Source organism: Strix aluco, chromosome 5 (genome assembly GCF_031877795.1).
Source record: "Strix aluco isolate bStrAlu1 chromosome 5, bStrAlu1.hap1, whole genome shotgun sequence".
Lineage (NCBI taxonomy): Eukaryota > Metazoa > Chordata > Aves > Strigiformes > Strigidae > Strix > Strix aluco.
Window position 1 is genome coordinate 20,026,494 of NC_133935.1, and position 27,954 is coordinate 20,054,447.

The window sequence follows — 27,954 nt, forward strand, 5'->3', positions numbered from 1 at the left end:
TGCCTTTTATGGAACCAGACATACTTTCCATGAGAGAAGACAGCAGTATTTTTAAATATGAGTTTCAAAGACCTTTTAAAAAGTTTCCTGCTACTGTACTTACAAGTAACAAAGCATCTTTGTAAGAGTAGCTTCAGATCTTCCTTTATTTTCTTAGTCATTCACCACCCAGTGTAGGAGACTGCTATACAGTGAATACTCTTCAGGCTAGATATGGATGCTTACTAGAGAGTGTGGGGAAGAGGAAATTTTAAATGTGAATCAGAGAATACATCAAGCCTTTGGAGGTTTGGGCTTGACCTTTAATGATAGGCAGGCAGTGAGACAGACAATTTTGCCCCCTAAAGCTATGTCTATAGGTTGAATGGATACAGTTATGATGCAGGTGTGCTGGTTCGAATGTTTCCTATAGGGAGAAAGCATTCGAGAATCATTGTTTCTTTCACTGGGTAAGACAAGAATCCATTTCTTAGTAATTGCTATGGCAGTTGGAGTCTTCAGCTGGGATTTGTCACTTCTTGACCCATTTCTGGATATGACTACATTTAAATGACAGGTGTAGAACCTACATACTTTTCACAAGCATAAAGAATATATATTAAATGTAAAAATATACATAGACACATAACCAACACACAGAAGAAGTATTTGTAAGGACATTTACAATAAATGGCACTAAAACACCTTTATTAAGATTTTTAATTTTTCTTTTATGAAAAATGAATAGGATTCTTTGTTCCCTTGTATGCAGAGGAAGAGCAAACTAATGGCAAAAATCAAGAACACTTTCTTATTTCAATACCATCTCTGTAGCCGCAAAGATACAACTATTTAACAGACAAGAAATACTATTTATTGCAGACTTTAAGCTGATTCATGTGAAAAAGGCACTATGATACTTAATCAAACTAGATGATTAAATTTGTCTAAATTAAGTGATATTATATATTATATATAATACATATATTATATATAAAATCACATGACCATGTGAAATAACAGAACGTTTTGTGACAAAAATCATTGCATCTTCAAAAATAGTATTTGCTGGAAAGGATATTTCCTTTTCCCTCCCTTTTGCCTCCAGGAATCCACTTTTCCAAAAGATTACTTTTATAAAGGTACAATAGCTTTTTACATAAGGAAAAACTGACATCTGGGATCAACACACAGAGAAGTCTAGATTATACACTGTTCTTCTGATGAGTTAAGTTACAGACAAAAAAATGCAAGTATATTAAAAAAAAAAAATGTACTGCGAATTGTTTCATGGCTACCTACAGCATATCTGATCACCTCTTTGAGCTGAGTTGTGTTACTATTTTCTAGTTATTCCTTCTTGTGCAATACTATAGTTCAGCACGAGTGAAGTATTGGTAAAATCAATTTACAGAGTATTATTTTGCTATAAACAGCATCATTAGTAATAAAACACTTTGGGAGTGATGCAAGAAAGATTCAGTCTAAGTTGGGCTGCTGTTCATTCTCTAAACATTTCCTCTCCAATTGCTGGCATCAATGACTTAAGTATACATCCTGCAGCCAAATGCATGACAAGAAAGACTTGAGCCAAAAAGACATAATTGCACACTACAGCAAGAGATGGGATTCAGAATCTTATTATTACTGAAGAGGGGTTCAAATGCTTTTTTATTGCTGGCTCAGCTTCCCTTGGATGAATCACAAACACAGACATGTTCCAGTTTATGTCATGTTAATTCCATAAAGCCAAGTCTCATCTTTGGGTGTAAATAAGTCATGTGCCAATATTTTCATCTGTCAGGAACTTCCACTGAATTTCTCATCTGTTCATTTTTAATGATGAGAAGCCAGCAGCAGGTACTTCTGCGGAGGCTACTGTAAATTTTCTTTATGGTGGCTAGTTATGTTTACAATATAGTAAGACATTCCCCTTCACTGCTTTCTAAAGCAAAGCTGGATGGTATAATGCTATGGACCATGGAATTAAAGAAAAGAGGAAACACATTTAGTGGCTGCTTCCTTCATCAAAGGACTCCACACCTGAATCTGTGGCAGCTGCACTGATTTTTTCTTGTCGTCTTCTCATAATTTCTTGCAGTTCTGAACTACCACTGTTAGCCTATAAACAAATAAAAAAGAAAGAGTTTACTAGTGGTTTTGACATGTGATGAAGTTCCTCTGCCAGCATTTTATTAAGATAGATGTTTGAACAAATTAAACTTACCTTGCAGCTCCAGAACTAAAAATATGCTAAGAATCTGGTTAAATAATGTTTGAAGTAGGAAAGTATTTATGTTATCTTTAGATATGGACCAGAAAAGAACCTGCAGACTATTAAAAGTGTCAGCCTGACTTTCAGCACTGCTGAGCATCTTTAATTCTCACACAAGCCCCTGGAAGTGTTGGATATTTATGGGGTGAAATACGACTTCAGTGAAAGCAGGGTTAAAGCTCAGCAATTTTGTTAGGATTCCACCCTTTAGTACTTAAAAATCAGGGCGATTCTATTTAGAACTTAAAGCACATAAACCCTTGGTGGGTTTAGATCTATGTAAACACAAAATTCATGTAAGCATGTGGGTTTGCAGAGCCAAGGCCTAAGTAAGGATTCAATCTTAGTATCTCACTTTCACAATACACCAAATGCACTTGCTGTTCAGAGACACAGGTTTCAAGCTTAGAGCACAGTAATAAGAATTGAATCATATTACTATATTAGCAACAGCAAAGTATTGTGCGGACAAGGCTTTATTTCACCTTTTAGGGTGAAAAACAGGGCTGCTCAGCTAGCTGCAAACAGATTGTTTTGACAACATAAATGAAGTTATTAGCAAGGCCAGGACATATATCCACTAGAGCAGAACTTTCCAAAGTATGCATGACTTTGAATAAAACTAGAGGATTATAAAGCAAGAGCCATATCCACTACTGTGTTATTTGTCTATGACATGACCTTCCAAGCTTCAAAACTAGCTTTCAAAATAGCTTCTGGATAAGAAAGCAGAAACTGTTTCTGAAATTTTTAAAACAAATTTAAGGACTGTTAAGAGGAAAATCCTTCAACTGATTCTGAACTTTGAAATTTTATCCCATTACATAAAATTTAATTTAGATTTATCCTATTATATCCATTACAATGCATTATCTGATGCCATTACCTGGCAGACAGGTTAGATGTCCACAGGGAGGGAGACTAGGATGCTTCTCCTAGGTAAATTATCATTGCTCTCTTCTCCCAGAGTGGAAGGGCAAAGCAGGGGGCTTATAATTGACTCTCTGAAGGTGAGGGAGCAGTTTTATTTGTCTTAATTCGTCTTGTCCTTGCCCACTCGGTTTCAGATACAGAGCAAGTGCAACAGTCAACCGTTACTGAAGTCATGCATAAAAAACGTCAGCAGATACCCAACGATGTGCTTTATCAGAGGTCATGTAGAAATATTTTTCTGAAATTGACTAAGCAGTCCAGGCTGAAACAGTTTACTTTCCTGATAACATCAACAACAAAATGACTGATGAGCTTGAAATGCTGCTCAACTAAACCAGCTGCAACACATCATGTGGCACAGCACAACAGGCCCATCCTACTCAGAGGTGGGGTACAGCGTAGCTAAGTAGCCTAGGGCTGTTCTTAGAAATACAGTTTTTGAAACAGACTGCTAGACCTTGACCTTAGTCATTTACCCAGCTTAGTCTCTAACCAGATCATGAGGTATCAGTAAACTCCACCCTTTGATCCCACTTCTGTGGCTGAGTCGTTCCTTTCACTGAGGTGTCAAAGAGAATAAGCTATTCTTCCAGGCAATTTGATACATAAACTAGACAGAAACCATTTTCAGATTTAAAGCGATGTGTACCCATGCTTCCCATTGATGGAGAAGGAAGAAAATGAGAATGTGGACCTGAAGTGTTCCCTTCTGGAGATGACAAAGGTTCTGTTCAGAATATTGTGTCTCTACACTTATCTTCTGTAGCACTTTTCAACACCAGAGCTTGAAATGCTCAACAAAAGTGAAGGAAACAGACACATAAAAACTGATAATCATGGAGACTATTCATATTTTCACTTTCCAATGAAAAAGTAAATCCATATATATGACCAGCCAAACTGCTGTAATGCACTGCACTTGGCATACACGGTGAACTTCAACTCTCTGGAGCAGGCCCAGAAAACAGCTCCAGAGAGGGATACTCTGATCAGTACAAAGGCTGTGGTGCATTCTGCCTCCTCCTGAGACACCGCTGCTTGCCACCACCATTTCCTCTGGCAGAAAGGAGGTGTTTGACCCTGGCTGTGGCCAGCTCTCTGCTGTCTTGACACACTGGTCTTGCACAGAGTTATCCTCCTGCTTTTGCCTGGCCAGGCACAGAAAACTGTTCAACCCCAAACACCTTCCCCGCACTTTCAGTCTTACTTGGTATTCTTTATACAGGGGCCACAAAACTCTATTGGGAGTCTTGCTTCCTTGGATGTTTTAAACTCTGGTATTACTCAGGGCTGAATGGAGTTACCATGACAATAAAGTGTGGTACCTATTCATTTTTTCCTTGTAAGGGCAAAATTACTAAATTCCAACAACAATTGGAATTCCAATTACAAAATACTGGATTCCTCTGCCTGAGGTGAAAGAACACTAAAAAGAAAATTGCAGCTGCATAAAGGTGAAGATCTGGTTGTCTGTATTTGGGAATTCAGCCACAAATCTGAGAGGTAGGCCTTTCACTGGCTTGCAAAAATGGTATGAATCCAGAAACACTTGTGGAAGATCCCAAGTAGAATTAACAAATAAACACGAGGCATGGAGTTCTGTTAATCTAGAGAGCGCATGGGCTTGCTCCATCTCTGGCTATTATTGCTATTTGTACTTAACACACAGGTCATTTACTGCAATATGACACCACAAGTACTACCTAAAGGATGCCAGAGAACTTCATGAAAATTTGTCACTGTTTAATCATGTAGGACAATTATGGTAGTCAAGCCCATAACCCAGTAACTGCTTATAAAAATCATTCAATTGTAAAACAGGTACAAGTACGTGTGTGCTTAAATGCTTCTGTTATTAAAAGCTTTTCTAGTTTAAGCAGTAAGAACACAGTCCTGTTTGGAACAGGCAAGCTCATCTTTGCTAGGTCACATGTAGACATTGTGGCTGTGATACTCATTCCTACAGCTTCTCTTAAACAAGGACAGACTTCCTGAACACTGCAACTTGAAGTATTATAGGGACAGAAAGGAAGATGTGTCTTAATGTTTTGGGTAATTCAGAAAACAACATGCTAAAGCAATCAGGAATTGCATAAATTCTGAAATTCATCAGTTAAACCTCAAATAACTGAGGCAGAAATAAATACTTCAATTACCTTTACACTAACAAAATCCAATGACCTTGTTAAACTCTCAGCACCTCTTTATGAACACTTGTAGAGCATTTATTAGACAAGTTCTGATTGCTCATTTTCCTGCAGAGCAAGACCTAGCTGAGGCAAGGAGAATAACAGCATGGACAAAAAAAGGACAGACTTCTATAATCCAGTGCATCTCTGCTTTTCAAACCAACTTTCACCACAAAGGCACTTCCATCTCAGTACACAGAAGGCTTATGAAACTGAAATAAGATTGTTGACATTCCAGAAAAGTTGAATACACATATATTTTCACTAGGAAATGATGGGATTGCTCTGGACTGTAGTGACATGTATTCCTAAAAGCAAAATATTTCTCCCTTCCTCTCACAGGGAAAAACAGGGCTTGAAGAAGGGAATAAAGCAATTTTAACAGAAGTGAATAAAGCAAAGCTCTCTGATCCACACTGACAGGTAAATTGTAAAATGTGTATCATCATAAACTTTTCTTTAAGAACATGACTGTTAGTTAAAGCTTAAAATCATTTAAGCATGACAGTCCCAGCTTCATGAGGGGATAGAAACTCACTTTAAACTTCTTCAAGATTTTCTTTTAAACAGGATGTGAAGAATATACCTTCTTGTTAGGGTTAGTCTCACCTCTAGACGGTATTGAGTCCATTTCTCCACTTGCCACAGCAAGTTTTAAAAAAGGAAGTAGTTGCATCTGCAATTCTCCTGGTTTAAAATTGGTAAGCATTCTCCCTAGCACAACTCCATATATAAGCTTTTAAGGTGTTTAAGGAACAATACTGCTGTAATTAAAGGAAACTGGCAAAGACCAATGAATACAGAGATACAATACTGTTATACTTAGCTCAGTAATTCTGCTAGCATAGTGTCAAATGTGTCTTCCCCCAGTTAGGAACCCACCAATACAGATGCCCCAGCATTTGATCTGAAAGGCCTCCGGATTCAACAGTGAGCTCACTCCACCACTTTATCATGCCTAATAAACAAATCCCCTCTACAAAGATAAAGCAAAACTAACTCATCACCACCAAAAGTATCAGGAGCACCTGTTTGTCCAAGTACCAGGCAGAGCAAGAGGCAAGAAAATGGGCATTTTATCCTCTCCTATTGTTTTGCCTAAAGCCCTTTTTGGCTCATTTTGTTTTCTTGCAGCCTGATTACATCACACATTGTCTTAAACTTGAGTACTACCATGCACTTTTTCTAACGCTTTGTGGACCCTTTTAGAAGTGGGGAGAGATCCCACCTGAAGTTTTGATGGATGCTGTTTCAATGGATTAATACCAAATAACTCAGGTACAAATAATGCCTATCAGCATGATAGGAACTGAGAAAAAAAACAGCTGCCTTGCAGGAAGAGCTATTTACTTCTATAGGTTCAAAGGTGGCATTAGGTTAGTAAGAAGGATTATACATACCTCCAAGGCAGACTTCTGTACCGTAATTTGGCTGTAGACTCTAGACCCTTCTGGGCAAACAGTCCTCAGTTCCTCTTTATTGAGGGAGAAAAGCTGAGCACCCGTCAGCACGCCAAGGCTATTGACAGTCCTGGGGTCACACCAAGAGAACAAACAAGAAATAAAAAAAATACAGTAGCCAAGGGAGAGAAGCAGATTGGCTTCATTCCACATTGTCTCAGATAGGACTACTAAATCAAGACAACTGGATGCAACATGACTCTTGAAGTCAATTTGGTATCTGTTACAACACATACCTTTTGGTGGAGGCTAACATATATACATTTTTTTTCCTAAATACATTTATATTTCTATAGATCTATAACCATACTGATATATATGGATATATATTATATATACACACACATATATGTAACAACAAATTATTTTTTCCAAAAGTGCAACTGATGTGTCTTGATTTTCAGAAGGCTGCTGATTTTAAAAAGTGGGCAGACCACATCCTAATTACTGACAGGAAGATAATTTTAAGAGGTTTTCTTACATTTGCCCTCAAACTTACACAGGATTGAATCCTTTGGACTGCAACCACGCTTTCACATCCTCAGGTGAAGAGTCATAAGTGATGTTCACTACCGGGATGTTTGGTCGTGGCACGTGGAACTTCCTCTGGGCAGCGCTCCGGCCGATGGTGAGGCGATGAACAAGTTCATCCTGCACCTCCTCCATCTGCGATTTCCTGCCTAGGGAGAGAGATACCCCACAGGAGTTATTCTCAAGGGTGCTTTATCAAAGCCAGATAATTTCTTATACTCCACTTTAAACTTTTTTTTTCCCTTTAAAGATACATTCACTAGATCTGACTGAATTATTATTATTCTCCCCTTTCCCTTGGGAAGATTTCAATATTCCCACTCCTCTCTTTGCAAAACAAAACAAAAACCCAAAAATTCAGCTGAGATCCTAGAATGAGGAGATGAGTTTGATGCTGCAGAGGCACAGATCAGTCTGACAGCACCCAAGCTGTAGAAGAAAATGGTTATTCAGTTGTCATAGTCTGCATATCTTCAAATAGAATTACGATGTTTTAAAAACAAAAACAAAAAAGATGAGGAAGAATATAAAATTGCTTACACTGTGGGAAGGCAGCACTTTTCACAAATATTTTTAAATTGAAAGCTCAATTTTTTAGTGCAAATCAATGTAGGCAAAAAAATTTCCCTGCTGCTGACACATATCACCTTACATCTAATAAGCTATTATAGTAATAACTATTTTTAAGGGGTTTTAAGATATTTGAATTCACTCCAAGCCTGGAGTGACTGGTTAGCTGAAACAATGTCACACTTTTCATTAAAAAAAGAAGAAAAGAAAAAAGTAGTTGCTCTCAGAGACACAGGAATTGGGCAAGGGGTTTTTTTGGTTGTTTTTGTGTTTGTTTTTTTCCTTAAACAAAACTGTACAAATTCGCTATCCCACAGAACCCATTTGTCTGAAGCATTTACTTCAGTGGCTGGTCATCAGCCGGCAACAAACTTAAATGCTTTTCATGCATTTCAACAAAATCAATTATAATGGCACTGAAAATTGTTTAAAATGCATATAAGAACTTTTACAGATAATTTCACAAATATACATATAAATCCAAAAGGGTGTAAATATCTTTTTGGGCACTGAGAAGAATCTGATTTAGCACAGTTAAACTCTCCATGCAGTAAGTCTGGAATAACTTTAAAAATCCCTTGTCACACAACTTTAAATGATCTCAAAAACTCTCAGGGTTTCCTATTTTTAGTTATCTTTATTCAATCTTCTCACTTTGATACACAAACAGTAACCACAGCACCTTCTCTGATGCACTCAGATGGCAAAAGCTATTAATTTTCTCACATTATACTGATAGCAACAGAAGAAAAGACAGAACTTCAATATGAAAAAGCTGTAAGCTAGGAAAAATGTTTCTTTTTCTACTTTCCTTTTATATTGTCCCAAAACCTCTCCAAGGATCAACATCTCTAGCCAGTTAGACAAATAAAAACAAGCTTTACATAAGCTTTTAGGATTATTTTTTTTTTAATTACCACAACAAAAAAATAAAAGTCCTTGGTTCAGCCATTTTCTTTTTTCTTTTACAAAATAGCCCCAGGTTGAAAGTAGACAAAATATCTCTAGTAAAATATTTGAGGTATTCAGGCCCTTTTGTGTTGGGTTCCCCCCCCCAGAATGTGAATCAGAAGCCAAAATGACATGTGCTCAGCGATATGTGAAGGTCTGAGATGGGATATACGAGTAAAGACTTTAGGCAATGTTACTGCTGCATGCACCAGTTATTTTCCCAAACAGGAAGAGAGCAAGAAAATTGCTATCTTCCTTCTATTTACACAGATTTCAAAAGGCTTACATTTTATCTTAACCAAGATTATATCAAAAGATAAATATTTAGCTGTTAGGTAACAGATTCTTACTGTTGTTAGACACATTATCGTAACTAAACAAGATACTCTTGGTGTAAAGGCAGGTACTACACCACGTGCTCTCTGCAGGGTTCAGGTGGGTACCTGGGCAGCAGGTGTACAGGCAGGGTTGCCCACTACCTTTGCAGAGGTAGCTAATTTTGTGAGGACTGTGAGGTACCTGAAGCCCATTAACTGGGCTTGAGCAACAGCTCCCAGGAGCTCTTGTGAGTGGCCCAGGGCCTCAGCGGAGGCTGAGAGGATAAGAGATGTCTTGTAATGACTTAATCTACAGCAACCCTTCACACCTTGCACCATGTACGTGAAGGCAGCATGGTCTTCACATTTTCCATCTGTAATGGATAGAGAAGGCCATCATGGATTCAAGGAAACACGCTTGCTACAGCATGCAGAGTCCTCCTTGTACAGAAATAAAATGATCGTTTTTATGCATGTGTTTGTGTGTGAAATTCACACTTGCTTTCCACATCTTTTATAACTGCTCAGGTTTCTGTTTTTATTTAAGTAATAAAAACTGCACAAAATAAGACAAAGGCAGAAGCTGGCCCTACTGTTTGTTTGGGAAATGGCAATGAAGCCTGTTCCTCCTGCCAGGCTGTTCTCCATTTATGATTTCACATAACAGACTGGTTGGCTGGAAAATATTAAAAAGGTCCCAGAGCCTTCCTGAGTTCAGAGCTTAGGCAAGAGCTTGTCTACCATCAGACTACTTCAAAGCAGGCTCCATCAACTGAGTATGGTTATCCAAGCAGGCATGCTTCCCATCCACTGGGGACAGGTGGAAAAGCAGCCCTTCTGCAGAAAGGATTACATTCGGTGCCAGTTTCTACCTCAGGTGGAAGTGGGATTTTCTGATAAGGCAGGTAGGGAAAGGATGGGAAAAGCTGTCAACTCTTGAACTGCAGAAAGGTCATTATTTTAACAGGTTTTACGTTAAAAGTTATAGCAAATGCTTGCCTACAAGTTTCAGTTATTTTCAAGCCAAGCAATCATGCTGCTGAAAGTGCATTTAGGACAGAAATTAGTGACTAAAGTTCTCCTAACAACTTGCTTTTCAGTCGATACAGAGTAGAAGCCTCAGCATCAGTCAGGCTTTATATTTACAAGGTGGTCTTAACTTTTGATGACTGCCACACGCTGCTGGATGCAGGTTACCATGTTTTTCCAGCTAAAGGGCTATGGAGTACATTCTCTTGTCCTCCTAAGACAAGGACACGAAGGCTTACTCAGTGGCCTGCAGTTGCTGTTGCTTTGACCAAACTAAGGGGACCTGATTATAAGACGAGTCTCCTACAATGCTATTAAACATGGTTCCAATGCATCAGTAAGTCCTGTAAATCTCCTTGCAAGCCTTGGACACATGTTTTAGAATGGTGCAAAACCCCTAGAAATATGGATGACCATGGATAGAAGTGTAAAAACAGCCTAACTTATTTTAAAAGCAATTTAGATTTTTAAATGCGGCAGTAAGTTCAGATGGAAAACGTATATTAGCCAGAATACCAGCATGGGCATTTACAGTGTTGAAAACCACTGACTGAAGATCCCAGACAGTCATAAAAGGAGAGGACTTAAGACTGGGACAAGTGCACAAGTATTTTGTTCCTACTTACCATCATGATTAGTGAGATTCATAACACACATACATAGAAAATGTGTATTTTAAACATAGCGTTAAAGCTAAATATTTCATAAACATTTATCTGAAACACAAGGTTTTAAGGAATTTAAGGATTAAGCAAAACAAACAGAAATGGGAGAAATACTTTTCTTTTTGCTTCTCAGACAAACTTACGATCCACAGGAACTTGCTTCTGCCTCTGGGTGTCTCGTGCAACACTACCACCACTGTCGCTAGAGGTGCTGCTTTGGCGGCTGATGGTTGCTGGTGCTTTCGGCACAGGAACCGGTATAGGTGCTGGTGCACTAGGCGGGAGGGGGACAGCCACGGGGACAGGAGCAGGTGCTGGAGGTGGCGAAGGAGTAGCAGGAACTGTATCCGTTTGTTTTGCAACATAGTCCGTCCTTTGTTTCTGAAAAGATGCAGAGACACTCAGTTCGACAACAAAACTTGGACAAGACATCAGACAAACTCAGTTTTCTGCAGAAAATGCTGGGATGCTTTGCAGCAACTGATTGCATTTATTACACACAGACATCTTATTTGCCAGATATAGTTCCAAAATTTGCCAAAACTTGATTTGGCATCCATTTTCTTCTCTGTCAGACACAAAATTCACAGCAATGGCATAATCTGAAACCTGTTTCTTTCTTTCAAACAAATGGATTCTATAAATGAAACTGTTTTTAAATGCCAGACTTCTATTAGCTGGCATTTTTTAACAGCTTCCAAAATTTTTGAATTGTTAGACTTCATCAGTGTAAAAATGTGTATTTTAGAGATGTGATGTAAAAAATAGTGAAAAATGAATGTATCCAGCCACACCTAAGTTTGACTAATGGTTTAACTTACAGATGTCACAGAGGTTGGGATAATACATTGTTTCTTGAACTGCAGACACCATTTAAGAGGTTCCTGCTCCTCCTACCCAATCAGTTGTGCCTTTTCAGCTATTTGTGTGGTCACTAAGTGCCACCTCAATGCAATAATCCAATTAAAAAAAACCAAACTCCAAACTCCACAATTCTTGGAAGAGTGCTGTTGCTTCTTTTCCTCCACTTTATGCAGTGTTCTAACAACATGCTAATTATCTTGCTGCTAATAACTAACTAGCAGGTTTCTCAAGAATAATTTTAGGGAATAATTTCTTTTCTCCTTCTTTGCCTTTAGAATGGCACTAGTTACAGGAAGACGCATGCATTTTCCCAAAGCAATCCCAAAGACAGATAAGCCCAGAAGCTCATAAGCAACCTATACTACCCTTTTCTTTCAAACAGTTCAAACTCCACATCTCCCTGTTCTAACAGTGTTTCCTCTCTGCAGTTTTGGACTAACACAGTTTGAACGTTTAATATTAAAGTCTGTTTGCTTAATAGGGATGCCTCATTTCTTGGTTATGAAAAGTCTGCTTCCTTTGATATGAAAATAGATGAATACATTCTCCAGATTCATTGCTCCTTCCTGAAATACCTTTCCCTATTTCCTTGGAGGCAGAGGGTTTATGGCAGATCAAGTAGGGAAATATTTGTAGGAGCCATATGTTAGAGTCTGAGCAGCAGATCACTGCCCTGACAACAATCAAACTTTCATTAAATTCAGTTCAGCAACTGCCGTTATACAGGAATCCCCAACTCAGTAAGTCTAACTGATGGACAAGGTATTTTGTAGTGAATGCAAACTGGAACCATTACAGCTAAGTTATGCTGAGTTACACCAGCAGATTCAATTAAGCCTAGAAAAAAAAGTCGTTTGTTTCCCTTGGATAATTTTTCATTTAAATTGTAGTAGTCAGCTACTGAAGCAAACATACAGTCTCACAATATATTCCCCATTAAACCTTTTTGGGTTTTTTTTCCTTAGCATTTAGTTGTTCAAGCGCATTCATCTCAATTATTTTGTGTTCACCTTGTGCAGTGCATTGTGGGGAGGTTAAAAAAAACTATCAGATGATGGACTTTTCTGTATTCTACTATTTCAGTGTTAAGACAATAAATGCTTTTTAAAATGTCAAATGCCTAGAAAAGTGAAATGCATATTATAAAATAGAACAAGCAGAATAATGTGTATTTAAGAAGCCTGTCCTTTGGTGGAAAGGGTGCCCTACTAGGTGTATAGTAAATATATCATAATTTATGATATATAGGTGTACTATGGTATATCCAAAATCTTGTTAATGAATTTTAAAATTTCAGATATTAAAATGTTCTAATGATATTCAGATGGTTTTTTTTAATCTTTTTCACAGATTCCAGTTGTTAGACTGTTTACTCCCACAATGTACCCTCATGCATGCCCCAACCTTCTTAAACAACATGCAAGGAAAAAGCAGGGCTTTTTTTATGGGAGAGAGGATTCATTATAAACCAAGGCATCAACTGCACATCACCACAATCATAATCCAGAAAAAGTGATAGCTAAACACTACATGTAGCTCTCAATGGATGCTACTGATATAGTTTCAAAAACATGTACTGCAATCACAAGCCTCACCAAAATGACTTGCTGGACTGAAAATAAAAATTAAACTGGAAGCATCACTCAAATTCTAAATTTACATATGAAACCACATTGAAATACATTTTGTTCACATTTTGTTGAACAGTGCCCAAAAGCCAATTATACATTTCAATCACATTTAACTTTTTTTTTTTCCCCCCCACTTCTTTTTTTAACTACAGATCTTTTGAGGACATCCACACATTCATCCCATCACTGTTCATTGCTACAAACAAAACAAGCATGCAGTATGGAATCTGGTGACTACATAGTCCAAAAGAGCAATTTTTGAGGTTCAGTATCAGAAGAGTAATTTTGTTACCTCTGAAAGCTCTCCCAGCAATTGCTGTGAGGAAAATGGAGTAAATCACATAAAATAGTATTGTTAGAAAGGTAAAAAGTAACTGCCTCACACATCACTCCTTAAATTTCATACACATTAGCATTTTAAAACAAAGAAACATCAGTGCTAATAATTACCTCTTCTTATTCACTAAGCAACTCACATGATGAGTTATTCTCATCTTCTTTTTTTGAATAATGAACAGAGTGTTGGCTACAAAACACACATATGCGAAACCATATAAACAATGAGCTCTTTTCAAAGCACCTACCCAGACAGAAACTTAGAAAGAGGTTTAATAAAAAACAAAACCCAAACAAAAATCTGACAATGGATTGAAGATCATAGGGTGAATGTAGAGAACACTTGCAACTGTAGAACAATAAGAATTAAATCATGGCACGTATTAAAAAAGGAACTTATTTATTTTAGCTTAAGAAATGTTGACTAGCTTAGAAAATGAGGTTAAGGTCACTGCTGACAGACATGTACTCATTACTTTGCTGACAGTCATAAGAACAACAAATAATTCTGGGTTTTGTTTTTCCTCTTTCCTCATATTTTTTTTAAGAACAAACTTGCAATTCTGAACTCATGTAAACTGGAACAAATCCTTTAAGTTACTTGGAACAGTGAGGACACACACTCACTAAAAATCTGGATATATCATAAAACCTTGCTGGGACTAGATTTTTTTTTTCTTATTTTTTGCCAGAAAATATTTTGTTTTTACAGGAAAAAAATATAGGTCCTAAAGCTCTTTTTCAATACACTACAGGCTGCATCTTGTCAAAAATCAAGATACAGTATGATTTGATCTATTTTTAATGTAAGCAGAATAGTAAGTTTGAGTAAAAGTGCTAACAGTATCAACCCTAATTCTTGATCAGTGTAAAAAAAATGGGAGCAGCATACATTTTGGCATCAAAAAAAGGGAATATTTGTATTCAAACTATGGCAAATACAGACTTAGCATTAAAGGGGCACTGGATACAACCATAACTAGCATTAGTGTTAGGAAATGCTCTCATTAAGTTAACACAGACATGGAGATTCCCGTTTACTCTCTTTCCAAACGTTTTAGTGCCACATTCCTGTTTGCACAGTGACAGGAGTTCAAGAGGGCTGCAGGCATTCAGCCTCAGTTCTGTAACAGCACTGTGGTTTGGATGTTTTCTTGAGATGCATTTTAAGAGAGAAGAGAGAACCAACTACTTCTCTTCACCCAAAAGGGACAATGAGGTACCCAAGACTGGAAGAGCAAATTTCAAGCGAGGTCTTTTGCCAGTTTCCTTTGGTGGGCTCAGCTGTTACGCAGAATCAAACAGCTGCCTATTAAAATCCCATTACTGTCTAACCCATCTAACTAGCTCTTTGCGGGGTGTAAAGAATTTATGTTTTCATTGGATTTACAAACCCACCTTGCTAGAATCTTGCCAGAAAGCAAGAAGTACATTAGGATGGAACAGGAAGAAATTTAGACAGAACTTTCATATTCCAATTGGTTTTAACTGGGATTAGTCCCATTTTTTAAAAATAAAAAAATAAATTATAGGCAAACTGAGGACTTTTAATTCCTATCATTAATTCTTTCAACAACTATCCAGTACATTTTTGTATAATAAGTGGCATCCCATAATTTGGGATTGGATGAATGTTGAATTGGACAGGAAATAACTTTTTTTAAAGCCGTCAAAAGGTCTTGGTCTGATGGCAGCTTTAAAGAGCATTTGGTATGAAATGAGGTAAAAGAGATACTGCTCTTCGTCAAAAATTATGATATCTCTTTGGCCACTGCAAAACAAACACCTGGCAACTGCATCTCTTCATTATCAAACACTTCATGATCTGCAGGAAAGATACCAGTTGGCAAAAGATGAGTATGATGCTATGACACTAACTTGGAGCACAAATGCTGTGCTTGAGGGGAAACAACTTCCCACAGAGATATTTTAAGTGAGCTGCTAAACAAAGAGAATTGAAAGAAAGGTTTTGATGGTAGATCACCAAGAAACGCAAACAACACTTGTTCCAAGTGAGGTGGAGACTTTTATCTTGGTGTTTACATACCATAAACATGCCTCTTACATATACTGTCACACTTCTGTGGACAGCCGTGTTTTTTTAAAAATAAGCCTACAGGACTGCATTTGGTTTAACATTTACTCTCTGTGCCTCGCGATTTCATACAGATCACTGATAATATAACTGTCTCACCTCACAAAGGGTGTCATGAGATTAATTAACCTGCCCACCAAGATACACACCTCTACCCCAATTGTGTTCCTCAAATTTCTTCTTCAAGAGCATTAAAAAAAGTTAATAAAATGCACAGTAAATAGGAAATATAATGATTAATTATTTTCTGGGTTCACCAGCAATATTTGTACAAAAGAAGAAATCAGAGTGCTTGGGAAACTGTTCATACATATGTTCATACATAATAGGATGGTGAAGTACCACTTTTGGTTCACAATAAAAAGGCAGAATAAACAATCAACACCACAGTAAACTGATAAACAGTAATCAGCATTAGTGGAAAACATAAACAATCAGCAAAATGCTCTCCTAAATGTACAAAGGTACCAAACAGGCAAAAATATAATTTTCCTGGAACTAATTCAACTGACCAGAAGACAGACAATGTTACAGTCCCTAACTCACAGAGATGATGAAATAAGTAGGATATTGCTTGCAATGTATCATCTTAGACAATTCAGTACTTTCAAGTAACTCTCTGGGACTTGGATGCTGAAGGGAACTGAGAGGAAAATCAGGATCTAATCTAGTGTGTGGACTCAGATGTCACTAGGAGAGGGAACAGAGCAAGAGTAAAATAAACTTTGCAGCTCTGAGAATCATTGTGATAATGAGGCATCCATCTCTTGGAGAACAGGTGTCCATCTGTAGAACAACTGAATGAAAAAATTATCTCTTTCAGTGGAATCCTTAATCCTTCCCAATAACCTCGAAACACCCTTTGGTCAGTTATGCTTCGAAAGCCATTAGTCTGTAAAGAAATACGCTAACCTTGTACATAACACCTATCTGTGGCTCACTGCAGCAGACAGACTACTTTGAAAGCAGTCCTTCAAAAACCAAAGATGACTTGGGAGACCGGCAAAAGCTGCACAGCACCAGGTGCTGAGCCTGTTCATGTTAAGGGTCTGGCAAAGGCACTGATAGGAACTGCTTCAATTTCCGGCTCTAACCACAAGTTCTCCTGTTTGACCTTGGGCAAGGCAGTCATCCCTTCAATGCCTCATTTCTCTCTGAAATAGCAGCAATGTCTCATAGCGCTGTTATGAAAATAAATAGGGTTATGCAAACAGATCCCAAATGAACCATGTATCTATCACAGGGGAAGAGACAAATGAGTACACTCAGGAGTGCTAGAATTATAATAATCACCATAAAGTTAAGAACAACATTACTGACATGTCTTGGTAAAGACTCCATTTATCCTCTGTAATTCGTTATATTCCTAAATAATTTCACAGTATTTCAGGCTCACATTTGAATATGATAAAGCTGTAGGGAACAACCTGCCAGAGGGCAAAGAAACAAAACTATCTTATATGTTGTTCTCTGACGCTAATACGCATAGGTCCATAGAGAATGCTTTGTGAAAATTATTATTTTATTATTTCCCATGTCATGTCATTATTTCAAACAGAAAACTTGAAAACCTGCAGTGCATTACAAAGAACAGTGTAAGAACTTCTACTCAAAACTGTGCTCAAGTCTACTCAGGATTTCTTTGCAAATCCAAACACACAGAACGACATGCACCCGAAGGAAAAAAAAAAGTCAGATCTTTTAATCAGGATTTGGAAAGCACTCTAGATGCATGCTTCATTTCACAGACAGGCAAAAACCATAATCAATTTAGAATGAGCTTATATGTTATAGGCAAACAATTAGGGATAGGAAAAACTCAGAAATGGTCTGATTCAAGCCCACCAAGCTCAAGATAGATCTACCATATTATTGTGCCAGAAACAGCATAGGACCTGTTTCTCAAGAGATTTTTGATATTCATGGCAAAACTGGAAAGCTGCAAAAGCTGCAGCTTCCATGATAGCTGCGCACACAGAATCCATCACAGTGACACCATCAACTGGGACTTCTAGATGAGTCTGTAGCAGAGACAGTAAATAGTTACATTACGGCATTTCTCGTTTTTCAGTCATCATCTGGAGTGTGTAGGCACAAGGAATGAATATTATATCAAATTAAATTTAACTTCAAGTTTCAAGAGAAGTTTGGTTTACATTTGGACTGAAAACCTCTGATTCAGAGGCAGGCCTGGAATTTCTGCTTAATCCAAATTTGTTTGCCTAACCTTTCAAAATCATTAGAAATAAAAGGGAAGAAATGGGTCTTAGAAAACACAACCTCTTATTTTATGAGCCTTCAGCCCACTTAAATGTTGTCTAAAAATACACATTACAACTTTATCCTGTATATCCTTACTCAGGTGGACAATTGCACTAAGATTTTTTTTTTTTAATTTTACACTCTAATTCTGTTCAACATATAAAAGAAACAACAACAATGAAAAAAAACCCCAAAACTAGGTCAAGAGAATAGAGTGCTATCGATACACAGGCATAGTAATTGAAAAATACGTGCTTTGTGAATTCAAAAGCAAAGATGCTTATTTTTTTATGACTCCAAAATTACAATAATTAAATAAATTCAAGACTAAGATAGAGACACACAAAGACAGAAAATAAAAAGAAAAGCTGGTGTTCACTCTCCTTGGAGAAACAAAGATGACCCTACCTTAAATAATTCAAACTCCTTCTTTGGCATCAACAGCTATCAATCCACAAAGGATATTTGCAATTAAAATAAATGCATACACATCCATTAGGATCGAAATTACCACCACCAAGCAAATAAGCAGAAAAAAACCCTAAAAGAATAACATTTTGCTGGATCTCTATCAACTTCATTCTCACGTTAGACTCTATGCAATACAGAAATCAGCCTCAGCCTGTACAAAAAATACAAATCTTTTGACTATCGGTGGGACATACAGATATTTTAGCCTTGCTGTGAATCTCCTCGTCCTCCACACACACACATGCACACTTCAAAGGAAAGTTTTGCTCCCAAGGAGCGGGCAATACCTGGATGGTGCGGGTATATGCAGGCTCTGACCATCCTAGACCACCTTCTTGATTCCTCAGAGGGTCCAAAATGTTGTTTGGCACAAAGCCTGTGCTGCCACTTTTATTCTGAACCTTCCACCACTGCTTTCTGTCATCCAGAATCTGAAATAATTTGGTAAATTAATTACATATTTTCTTCTGACCTTCCTCCTGCCAGTACGCAGACTGTGCTTCATTTCAAATCAAAACCATTGCCAGGTTCTGCAATTGCCAACAAATCTTACACAGATGTCCCTAAGGAAACCCTTGAAGGCTTCCTTGATTATCACCATCATTAATTCTACATGGTCGTACTGCACTTTTCAAAATGTGGCCCTCAAGAAAGGATATGGAAGAAAAGTGTGTAATGAACCTCTGTAAACTCAGACATGCTGGACAAGACAGCAGAATGAAAATCAAATACTCGTGCAGAGAGGCTGGCATCTCTACAACCCATATGCTGTTGACAAAAGGAGTAAGTAACTACTAATAACCCAAGGAAAAGTGCATCATTCTAGGAGAGCACAAATTTGGAGAGAAAGCACTTCTGAGTAAACAGGGAACTGGTGCAGGATGGCGAGAAGAAGTCTGAAATCTGACTATCTGCCATGCAATCTCATACACAACATTTTCCCTCTTTATTGCTCCCTCCCTTCCAAATGTGTCTAGCTTTCAGGGTACCAACTCTTCCAGTGTTTGCCAGAGCCAGTTATTTAAATACTACTAAATAAGGCTTTTAAAAGCAACACCAGAGAGGACAAAACACACACAGAAATATATTTCTAGCATGGATCTCTACAGCTCAATTCATAAGTCAGTGCAGAATCTCTATTTATCTTGTCTACGACGCAAAACAAATTAATTGAACTTTCCATATTAAGGGAGATAAGTCACACACATTGAAGTAATCATTAAGGACAGTCACATTATCCACAGGAAAGGTACCCTCAGCTTTAAGTAGTACCAGAAATTTGTGTTTTTTCTTTGGAAAAAAAAAATTACCTCTACAATCTCTTCTTTCATGACAGAAAGCTCACTGTTGTTTCTTGCCATAAAGTCATACTTGCATTTGGCATATTTCTTGGTCTGTGCTTTACTGTGTGCTTCATAGTTTCTGCAAAGCAAAGATCAGACTATTGTTCAGTGGGACGTTCAAGCAAATAAAAACCACAAATGCCCTCTTCCAACAACCTGAAAAACATTTAAGCACAAAAACCCACCCCACCATAACATGATGCTGCTGTAGAACTACCTATTTATAACACATTGATTTAAGTGCCAAAAAAAAAAAAAAAAAAACCAACCAAAAACCAAACATAGAAACAAAAGAATGAGGTAGTTGAGCTACATAGACCTCAAGTACTGGAGTACTGGTAATCTTTATCAGCTCACTGCTTGCAAGATATATGATAACAACTTAGATTAGTAGGTGCTATTGTTCTAAAATAAACATGTGCACTATATTTAGTCTATTTTCCTACAGTACGTTAATCAGTCATTTGCCATATAAACAAATGACTATACTTAGTATATAATTGATATATTGTGCTTTGTACAAAACCGTATTTCTAGTGTTCATCATACATTGTTTCAAATACACAACAGAAGAATAAATTTTTGTCATCAACACCAATGGAATTAAACTCTAAAAAATGCTCATCTACTGTAGATCAGTTTTCTTAATTAACCATAGGATACCATCAATTCTAACAACCTCAAGTTATTGTATCAATTAAAAATGAAAAATAATTTCTTGGCAGTTACAAACAGGGTTTATTGTAGAACAAAGCATACCACAGTTTAACACTTTCTGCTTCCGTGAGGAAAGACCTGTTCAGAATGCCTTTGGGTGAGAATCTACTAGTTTCTTTGATGCAGTATCCTTCCAAGTTGAGAAGCCCCCCATCCCCCTCAAAACAGGTCCAGAAGAAACAGTAACATTATTCACTTATTGCAAATTACACCCAACAACCTAAGTCCATACCAGGTAGTAAAGTTAAAAAAAAAAATCCAAACAGATAATGAAAACATGAAGCAATCAATGGCTTGAAATGTTGCATGCAACATCACGGCACAGGGATATGAATGCAGATGGTTGCTGATGTTGGTGCTATGCAACCATGGGTCCCAGGTGTGCCTGAGCAATCCAGTAGTTACCTAGCTATTGCATGGCTGTGGAGAACTGTCTCACTTGATTTGAAGAGCAGAACAAAGGAAGAGTCACATTTAGATTGAAAGATCATTTTGAAACACACAACATTGAAATTGTTTAAGGAGAGAGTGAAAAACATGGGATGAACCCCAGCCTGCAGAATAGCTGTTACGAGGCTGAAAGATGTGTGAGTAATCCTAATTTTTTCTGTCACCCACCCAAATTCATATAATTTTTGAACTCCTTTCTTACTATCTCAGGGATATGACTAATGTACCTCTGAAGGTACTTTTACATTTAGGCTGCCTTTCCAAACTCATTTCACTAACTGTGTCTTCCTACCTTGTCCACACCTAACTATTCTGATCCCTTCAAAAAACGTAACTCAGGAAGATTTTTTAAAAATACTTGTGTTTCAGTTTTACTCCATTCTGTTGCAATCAACAGCCACATCCCCAGAACATGGGCCAGGCAATGGCTGTATGCTTCTGAAGAGACCATAATTCTTTAAGCCCAGCTTGATGAGCCAAGCAGTTTACTCAGGGCACAAATATACTCAACACTTCCCTCCATCCATCTGCCACTGTGTTTTATTACTGCCTATCAGATATACTGTAACTGCAGCCCTCTGCTCTCCAGTGTACGCTGCTCAAGAACCTAGTGGATTGCACAGACTTTCAGGGTGCTTTTCTTCAAATGGCAGCATAAAAATCAAGCTACACAGCATACTACTTTGAAACACCACACAACTTGCTGAAAAGCTATTCAGTACTCTTTCAGCATCAGAGAGAGTCCCCAATATACCTAATATCACACTGAAAGTTTAAGATTCTGACACTTAGGAAAGCACACCTTACTGGAGGTCCTGGCATGTTGGAATAAGGCTCACTGAAGTTCCCTGTGATTAAAATTTCCCTGGACAAGGTGTAACCTACCTGTCCCTCAGAAGACAGTGGGGTGGCTTGGTCACTGCCTTCAGACCACTCATTAAGAATGCCAGATTTGAACAAGGACTACGCAAACGATGACTGAAAGGGTCAGCTTGAATTTCTCACTCCCTCCCCCAAACCCACTCCTCCATCTGCTTCTTCACAGATGCTTTAAAATTTACCTTTAAATGGAAGTTACTTGAGGTAATACATATTAACAACTTTCGCCCAATAATGAGTTCCTACCAGGCACGTATTATGTGTCTCAAGAGCCAATTAACAAATGGAAGTTTGTGTCGTGTTGAACAGACTGGAAGATAGGGGCACACTGCGGATGTTCACATCAGTACCAGCCATCTAGACTCCCTCCTACAGTCAGTGGTGAGAAACGGGCACCACTACAGCATGTCACATTTCATACCTTTCAAAAGACGAATTTCACCTTACATGAACTGCTTCTTAAAAACACCCATTTCTCTTTACCCACCACAAAGGAGGCTTGGATGACTCAGTTGCAGCCAGATACACTGATATCATCAATAGTTCAATGCAGTAAGACTCATTCTCTAAACCTGAAATGCCGGCAACAACATTTGCATGGAATACTCTTACTCTGCGTGGACAAAACAGGTCTTATCACATTACAGATAACAGAGAAAGGAATTCAGAGTACAGATCATCTAGATTTCAAGCTGACTGGTCCTGAGACAAGAACTCAAGAAGTAACCAAGTTTGAGAAAATTATTAAGAGATGACTGCTACTACTATTGTTGTTGTTATGAAGAATAAACCCAAGGTTGGGGAAAAGAATCAAGTTTTCAACCTGCACACCACATGGGAATTTGTTTGCATGCAGATTAATAAAAGGATCTTTTAGCACATAGCTCCAAACTAGGGATTATGCAAAGGTTTTCATCAAAAGAATTATATCAGTGCTGATACAATTTAATAATTATAATATTTAATAATATTAACCAGCAGTCTGATCCCAAAAATTTAGCTTAACCATCTTCCATGGCTCATAAGCCAAAATACCATTCATATGGTGTATATGGAATATGGTTTGGCATGGCGGAGCAATTCCAACACTTCTTTACCAATTTACTTCCACAGCTTGTGTTGGTATAAATGCTCCCTGGAGACAAGGCTGAGACTCCAAGGATCACTGCATTTGATCTTGTCAAGGTATTTGGATTTAGGCTAAAATGAAGGGGATGAAAGAGGATGTGCAAAAAGACACTGGCTGCTATGCAAATATTTCAGAGCATTTTCTGTAACATTTGAAAGAGAATGGAAGAAACAAGGAGTTACTATTCTTAAAATGGATATTTATGCACCAGCCCAGAAAAGAAAAAGCAGGAGACTACAGAGCACTAAGCGAGCAGCTAAACAAAACAAACGATCGTTCAAAACAAGAAAAGGTGAATCTCAGAGCAGACTTGTCATTCTTTGTAGTTCTGAAAAGAGCAAAGAGTATATTTAAAAACATGAAACAAAGCAGAAATAAAATTTGAACCCAAATAGGAGGACTCTGTGTTCTCAGTTGGGTTGGAATTCCACTATATCATTTTTAACAAAAGCATTGATTTAACAGCATATATAAACAGTGTAGCTTCATAGAAATTATACTAAAAGAGTTCTAATGAAGTTTTAGAGAAGCAAAAGCAGAATACCCACTGCTAACCAGAATTGCTTCCTCATAGAAATAACGATCTGCTCCAGACACAACCAGAGGTAATTACAGGCACCACCACCCCAATAGCAATAAGTCGGGACAGTTATCCACAGCACCACATACGCCGTTGATTCAGTGTTACCTATCTACATGACGGCTAACAGTTTGCTTAAAGGCAGCAACAGCTGCCCCCTGGTCCAGCAGAGGCCCTCTTTTGTAAACCGTGTTACTGAATGCATACCCATCGGAAGGAGGGTAGTCGGGAACACTGGGAGGCTGGAAGACAAAATAGAAACAAAGCCACAAAGTGGATTAGTGTTATCAGCAGCACTGCCTGGTTCACTTAATCCACCACCCCTAGGGTCCCTGTCAGCATTCACACATCCTCAGGTGCTCATGTTTCTGCTATGAAAAGTTAATAACTTCTGCATTTCAAATACATAAACAGAGAGATCAAAAGAATAAGAATAAAAGAATTTCTATCCTAAGTCATCCCAATGCATTAATATTGCAGTGGGTATTCTTTAGAAAAACAGTTCTCTGGGGCAAGGTCCATGCCATCTCTCAGATATCACTACAGCAACACAACTTATAAACAATGGCTGAATAGCTTTAAAATAAACTGCACTGAGAAACTGCTTTGAGCTTTTGTTCTAGATGTACACTTAAAGCCAGAAACCTCTAGCTAGCTAATAGTAAGCCTGTATAAGAAATAAAACCTCCCAAGTAAAATTATTATGCTATTGCAGGATCATAGTATGAAGAGCCTCATTTATGTCACCCCCTCTCACTGAACATGACTAGTCAAAGAATAAATGCAAAAAGGAATGTGATAGTTGGTATAATTAAGGATTTTAACTAAGGAAAATAATCACAATTTATCACAAGCACATATATAACAATATTCAAGGCTTTAGGAAGTTCTTTTTAAACAGCAGTCCTCTAAAGAAAATCCCACCTTAAATCCAGCAATGACACTCTGCTTCTAAGTAAGAATTATTTTAACCATCATTCCCCAAAACAAAAACAAGCTAAGCAGTTCATTTCTGGAGATTAAGATATTGAAATTGCTCATTCTAGATCTTTTCCAGTTGCACAAGTTAGAACAGCTAAGATTCATCAGAAATTGCCAAATCTCTAAGCCTGGTTTGTTGGCTTTTTTGATGTTTGGTTTTTTGTTGGTGGTTTTTTTCTCTGTCTGTGTGGCTACAGAAAAGCCACTCACCTAATCTCTACCTCCAAGTATGTGACCTGGCAGCCAGAGACACTTGCCTAGGGGGCTGAGGGTTTATGAAAAGAAATTAAAACCACACAAAACCCCCCATACATGTAGAATGTTCTTTAAAACTGTATTATTAAAACCTCTTTGAAAAAAAAAAAAATCTCAGGTGTCACCTGGCTTATACTTTACATTACAAGACATCCAGGAAGCAAGAATTTATTTTACTTCACACACAAATTATTTGCATCACCTTAGCCTCACTGGACTCTCTACCACCAGTTCCCCGTTGTTTCACTGCCAAGTCCTCATTGCTGAACTGACTCCACTGTGAAACCCCTCCAGTGAGAGCTGCATGTGTGGCTACATCCATTCAGGAATGGAAACTTAAAAAATTAAAAAGCGTTCTCATGAGCGGGAACCTCCAATGCACTTTGTCAGATGCCAGAGCAGTCCCGCAGGGAGGGCAGCTGCACACACCCCTTCTCCACTCCCAGGGCAGCACAGCTTTCAACATGCAGCCTTGGTCCTTGGGAGAGCAATCCATGCATGAGGCCAATTAGCAGCAAGAGATGAACACTTCAATTCTCATCTTATTTTTCCAGCACTCTTTGTTAAAGGAGCTGTTACACAGACTTATGAAAGAATAATTATTCTGGTATCACCCACTCCAGGGTGGTCCTTTTGCTGCAGACAAATAGAATTTTGCATTCATGCAGCTTTTTCCAGCTGAGCACCTGCAACGTTTCACAGCTATTAAGCAGCTCAACCCTCTTCCCCCTAGGGATGTTCTGAGGAGGCACCAGTGCAGGCAGACAAGGTACCAAGACTGCCCAAGACTGCACAGGACTCAGCAAGTCATGAAACTAAGGCCTGACATCCCAGGTGCCAGGCACACAAACACCTTCAGTGAAATGGGATATATATTTATTTTTGTCTTTTGAAGATTAAAAGGCTAAATTGGCACAAACAATTACCAATCCAACCAACATTACCACCATGAAAAAGAATAAATCAACTCCCTGAAACACGAGCAACCAAAATACCTCAAATGTATTCTCCCCCTCCAAATTTGTTTTAACTTATTATATATCTAAATCATAAATTTCTTTCAATCATCAGAAGATAAAAATTAATGCTCCTCTTTTTTCCATACTATTTTGTCTCTGGTTGGTTGGCTGTTTTTTGGGGTTTTTATTATTATTTGGAGGAGCACAATGTAAACAAAAAAACCTGTACAGAAACATAGAGCAGCAGTGAAACACTGAGACAATGTTTGATGAGACATTTTGGGGAGATGACTAGTGAAGGGGGTGACAGCAACGGCAACAGCTACATTTCACATTATTGTGCCCATTAACTTTACTAAATGCTTTTTTTCTCACAATGAATCGCTGGCAATAACTTAGGTTTTGGCACATTTATTCTTGTATATCTTGTTAGGCATAAAGCCAAACAGTGTTTTAAGTAATCAAATATGTACTATGTTATCCTCCTTTGCTTGGCAGACTTTTTACCCAATTTGTTTGTCTCTGTAGTTGAGTAGACTTTTTTTTTGTTTTACTAATGGAAATTTTCATTAAAACAAGGTTTTATTGTGACAAGCTTTCCATGGGCAGTTTTGATAAACTTTTGCTGGGGAGGCTTTGTAGTCTCCAATAAAAGAATTGCTCTGCAAGGGAACACCATCCCATAACAGACAATAATTCTTCCCTTGAATCTTGTTCCATATGTGCATTTTTTTCACTAAGATAAAAATGTTATATATATATATATACACACATATTATAAAATATTATAAAATTAAGATAAAATCTGACATCATTGTGTTAAGATGCACTCCAAATATAGTACCGGTGTAGATTGCTCAAGGAAGACAGGAAAGACTATGGACTGAACCTAGGAAATTCTTAGGTGCACTTCCATATCACAGCTGCTAACAGGGGACATAACTAACTAGCTAGCTAACACTTGATTTAAACTAAAACTGGAATAGAAAAATAAGTTAAAATTTTAAATTAAAGTTTATGTCCTCCCAACAACAAAAAGCTTCCATAATGAAAACTTTCGTATGTTTATAAAAGGTAATAATTTTTTTGTGAATAAAAAGCAACAAAATCCACATATATTCTTAACATTTTCACAAAAATCAAAGTACATTTTCTGACCAACTCTACTGAAAAAGTAGGGGGTAGAATCTTTGTAGAGAAACAAAGGATTTCTTAGGAGAAAAGAATGGGGAATTGTTCCCATACAGTAATTTGTCTAATTGGCAGCTGTTTTTCAGATGTAGGCCTAAATTACCTGACATGGCATTACTCTGATAGCACCTCTGAGTGCTTTCTTGCAATACAGTGAGAGTATCAAGAAATTAATGAAAAGGATATTAAATTCCACATTTGTGAAGAAGCAGCTTAAATCCCAAATTCCCTAAAAAGTGGCGGTTTTTTATTTTTGCCCAGGTACCTGTGCAAGGATGCACATTTGAGAACACTTTGGTTCAAATTCTGCCTGAAGTATATGTGATCAAAATCAACGGGATCTGAAAGCACAAGGTGAAGAATCAAACTGAACCTTAGGGGCTTGGACTGTCCTCTAAATGGAGGTGGGAAAGTGCACCAACTTCAAGGAGAGCAGTAGGCAAAAACCTTGCATTTTTCCTAATCGTATTTTTGGTAGCTGAACAGGTATTTGGTTTCACATAACTTTAATATAAGTATACTGAACTTGCACTGATGTAGCAGATGTCAGAGCATAGTTACTCCAACAGTGCCACAGAATATTGTCTTTATGAAGGAAGCAGTTGGTGCTGCCTTCAGTTAATTTATGAAACGCTGTCACAGATAACCTACCTCAGTTGACAGTCTTTTCATTTCCTGCTTCCGCTGTTGCTCTGCAACGTTTGCCACTGACTCGGCCAAATGATTGAGTTCTTGCTCCTTTGGAGCTCCCATGAAGTTCAGCAAAGGAGGCTCCCAACCGTTTCGGAAACGGGGGACATACGGTGGAATAAAATGGTCTTTGGGCCAGTCCGCTCTGCATGAAAAGTAAATTAGAGATCTGTGTCAAGGGCCATACAAATATTGGTTTAATAGGTTTCCTAAAAATTGAAA

At 37.9% G+C, this 27,954-nt stretch overlaps 1 protein-coding gene across 6 annotated transcripts in view; it reads right to left on the reverse strand.

The window, feature by feature from the left end:
- Positions 1-670: 670 nt before the first annotated feature.
- Positions 671-27,954, reverse strand: part of EPS8 (EGFR pathway substrate 8, signaling adaptor) — a 141,465-nt gene continuing 114,181 nt past the window's right edge. For 5 of the 6 annotated variants that reach the window (XM_074826289.1, XM_074826290.1, XM_074826288.1 and 2 more), the window contains 8 exons: positions 27,694-27,877; positions 23,765-23,898; positions 19,869-19,980; positions 18,846-18,989; positions 11,043-11,280; positions 7,336-7,516; positions 6,777-6,906; positions 671-2,101 (listed from right to left, as the gene is read on the reverse strand). In XM_074826289.1, coding sequence (XP_074682390.1) covers positions 1,988-2,101; positions 6,777-6,906; positions 7,336-7,516; positions 11,043-11,280; positions 18,846-18,989; positions 19,869-19,980; positions 23,765-23,898; positions 27,694-27,877 — 1,237 coding nt within the window. In that variant the 3' untranslated portion in view covers positions 671-1,987. The remainder of the gene's footprint in view (positions 2,102-6,776; positions 6,907-7,335; positions 7,517-11,042; positions 11,281-18,845; positions 18,990-19,868; positions 19,981-23,764; positions 23,899-27,693; positions 27,878-27,954) is intronic. The other variant, XM_074826293.1, reaches the window with a different exon arrangement.